The 3,326-nt window shown below is 53.9% G+C and overlaps 1 protein-coding gene across 1 annotated transcript; it reads right to left on the minus strand.

Moving 5' to 3' along the window:
- Nucleotides 1–1,072: 1,072 nt before the first annotated feature.
- Nucleotides 1,073–2,937, minus strand: LOC144380985 (uncharacterized). The gene is made up of 4 exons (XM_078066417.1): nucleotides 2,755–2,937; nucleotides 2,644–2,676; nucleotides 2,128–2,265; nucleotides 1,073–1,354 (listed from the first exon to the last, which is right to left on the minus strand). Exons 1-4 carry the CDS (start codon nucleotides 2,905–2,907, stop codon nucleotides 1,226–1,228), a joined length of 453 nt encoding a protein of 150 aa, XP_077922543.1. The 5' UTR covers nucleotides 2,908–2,937; the 3' UTR covers nucleotides 1,073–1,225.
- Nucleotides 2,938–3,326: the final 389 nt, after the last annotated feature.

Here is a 3,326-nt window from a genome sequence, read left to right on the forward strand (position 1 = left end):
CTGTCAGAAGGTAGATGTTGCGGACAGGTCTGGCCTGAGCCATATTGTGGTTGCAGCTTGATACCTAATTGTATTCCAGAACAATAGATCTTTATCTTTCCTGGTTTGGTGAAGGAGCTCATGGTCTGAGAGGTTTGGGTGGTAGGAGGCTGTCACCTCCAATAAACTCTTCAAATCAGGGTTAGGGTTCGAATTGAGGATGAGGGGTCAGAGGTCGGTAGCTCAGTGTGGCAGCACCTCAGGACCAGAGCGGCTGGTGGATTCACCACACGGAGGGCCCCATGCTCTGGGGTGGGGGCAACAGTAGTCAGGGAGTGGGCTTTTATGCCAAGGGGGCTCTGAAGGGTGTTGTGAGAGGCTTTGTAGGTGAGGGGCTTTACTTTGAAGTCAGATAGCTACTTGCTAGTCTAGAAGAAGCTGGGAGTTTAGAGATGTCCCTGGTCCCTGTGGGGCCCCCCACCTGGTCCAAGTTCCCCACTGTGCCCAGTCCTCTGTGAGTAGGCTGCAAGCCCCCATTCCCCTGAGCCATTTACCAGGTCTGACCCTTCTGTGGTCACATCAGCCCTCAGCAAGGGGCGGGGGAGGGGGGATGATGAATGAGATTTAGAGCCCCCAGGAGCAGTCGTAGAGACCACACAGGGGAGGGCCTTGAGCCTTGAGTCTTGGCCTTTGGATCCAGGGGTGGCTGGGTGCTGAGTGAAGCTGGGGGCGGGGGGATCTGGGAAAGGATCTGATTCAAGTTCTGAAGGACTCGGGGAGAAGAGGACTAGTAACAAGCTGCACAGACACTGATGGAGCCCGTCCTGTGTGTCACTTCACGCTGGAGGGGCAGCAGAGGGGCAGATGAGGTGGGGCTCCTGCTCACCCTCTTAGGCCTCTCCTCCTGAGAGACTCCTGGCTCTCCAGGTCAGGAGTCCTGGTAATGGGGCCATCAACCCCAGCCCCCTGCCCCTTCCGGTCTGTCATGGGCCCCAGGAGCCTGGACTCTATCATGACTCTCACCAGCATTTACATATGCCTGCTTTATTGAAGTAGCGGGTACTGTTGTAGCAGTTACAGAAAATTTCCTCAGGCACACCCCTGCCCTCATTACCTGCCCACAGGCTCATCATCCAGCCCAGGGCCAGCAAACTCCCACCCCACCCTGGCTAAAAATTGTGCCCAAGGCTCCCCCAATCCCATTTTTTTCGCAGCTCTAACCAGGCCCCAGGGAGAGGAGGGGGTCTCAGAGGCTGCTCTTGACGCTCTTACAGGATTTCCATCCTTCTATGGATATGACAACACTCTCTAAGGCTTCCTTGAACTGTGAGAAGTTACTTTCCTCAGTAGTGCAGTTCTTGGGTGATTCTGTAGGCTAAATAAGAAATGCATATTTAAACCATATTTTTAGCAGAAAAAAATAAAAGCAAACTCTCTACTACCAGCCACAAGGGTCCTGTAAGCCCTCCACCGCCTAGGAGATAATTTGGTCAGGCCCTCTGCACCTATCTTAGGGGCACACTGGGGGGCATCGGGTGATAGTGGAGCACAGGGTCTGAGGCCCATCTGTAGCCATGGGGAGAGAGCCAGCCAAGTGTGGGCAGGTCCCACAGCTGCCCAGGACAGGGACACAAGGACAAGCAGGGTGGGAGCACACAGGGGCCTATGTAAGCAGGGGGCACACACACAGGAACACCTCAGTCATTTCCCAAGGACATGCCCCCCCCCAAAACCACTGCCCATCCACACAGTGGGCTCCCAGTGGGGCTCACCAGCCCAGAAAGAGCCCCAGGGGCAGGGCAAACCGGAACTCCCTTGGACTGGCTGCCCGGTTGGGGTTGGCACTGAGCAGCCCTTCCCTCTCCCCAGACTGATTACACAGCAGCCCTGCTCTGACCTGTCTCAGGCCTGCTCCACACTGACCCCGGTGCCTGGGGACTTGGCAGAGGGCATCACAGAGACCTCTGAAACAACCCCTAAATCCCCACCCTCCTAAGCCCCAGCCCCTGTCTGTGAGTGTACTTTTGGGTCAGAAAGTAGTATGTGAGGCCTCACATGGGGCAAGTGGGGGCTGTAAGAAGCCCTTTGCCCCGCTGGGCCCCTGGCTGTGGTAGCCTAAGTTTCCTCTAAGAGCAAACAGCAACTTACTTTCAGCTTTGGGCAGATTCTGGTGAGTTCTTTCATGTCCTTATAAACCTTTTTTATGTGATGGTCATGCTTGTTAGATTTTGTAAGTTCCATCAGGGTGGAGATGAAGTCCTTTGTAAACTCCCCATAGCAGGGCTCCTGAAACAGGGTGAAGAGCAGGGGGTTGGTGGTGGTGTACAGCTGAGCACCAGTTGACCCCCAGCCTCATCCATCTCTGGTCACCCTGGCTAGATGGAGCCCTGAACTCAAATTCAGGCCCTACCCTGATTGTCCTGCAGGTGTCCCACAGGTGCAATGGGTGTCTGGTCTCTCCCCAGGCCCAGGGCTAATCTGGGGTGATGATCAGAGAGCCTGGAAAAGCCTAGAACCTGGCCACTGATTCATCTGTTGGTTGAGCTGGAGGCCCCAAACTCAAACTCTGCTTCCCCCCCCCGCCCCAAGATTCCTCACTCCAGTGTCTTTTGTTCTTATCTCTGCGCGGTGATCAGAAAGGTCCATGCGGCGACGGTTCCTTACCTCACTGGTGTTCTGGGGCCTTTTGAAGGAACCCTGAAAGCAGGAGAGATTGGTCAGAAACACAAAGGGCCACTGAGAGCAAAGTGATGTTTGATGAAGACCCAGACTTACATTGTATATAATGTTGTCAGCCGAAAGTTCTTTCTGAATTTCAGCACAGACTGCTGTGTGATTGTCGTAGGCAGACACGTTGGCTGTCTTCATGGAGGCGCAATGGTTTTCTGATCCCCAGAGTGCACAAGCCAGGAACACGTACAGGTACATGGTAGGACTTGAGGGTAGCTCCAAGCCGATCTGAGCCCTGAGCTTGGCAACATTTCTGTGGAGAGGGGTACTTATATATGTGAGTCTAAGGAAATGCTAAATCTCTTATCAGTCATCACTGGCTTACGTGGAAGACAGAGAGGACCTTATCGCTGGGCAAATGTGCTTTTCATGCATTTTTCTATGACCACAGCACACTTCTTGGATTCTTGTCTTTGTTGAAAATCACGCTTGGTCTAAGAATTTTTATTTGTAATCAAATTTCAAGTCATGACCTTTCTGCCTGCTTGTTGGGACAGGTCTTTGGCCAGGACCGGTGCTGTCTGCAGGTGTAGGCCGGAGCAGAGAGAGTAGGTGGGGTGGAGAGAGAGCGAGGCAGGGGCACCAAGCCAGCTTCCTCAGACCCCCCTGTCAAGGAG

This window comes from Halichoerus grypus, chromosome 2 (assembly GCF_964656455.1).
Source record: "Halichoerus grypus chromosome 2, mHalGry1.hap1.1, whole genome shotgun sequence".
Taxonomy (NCBI): domain Eukaryota; kingdom Metazoa; phylum Chordata; class Mammalia; order Carnivora; family Phocidae; genus Halichoerus; species Halichoerus grypus.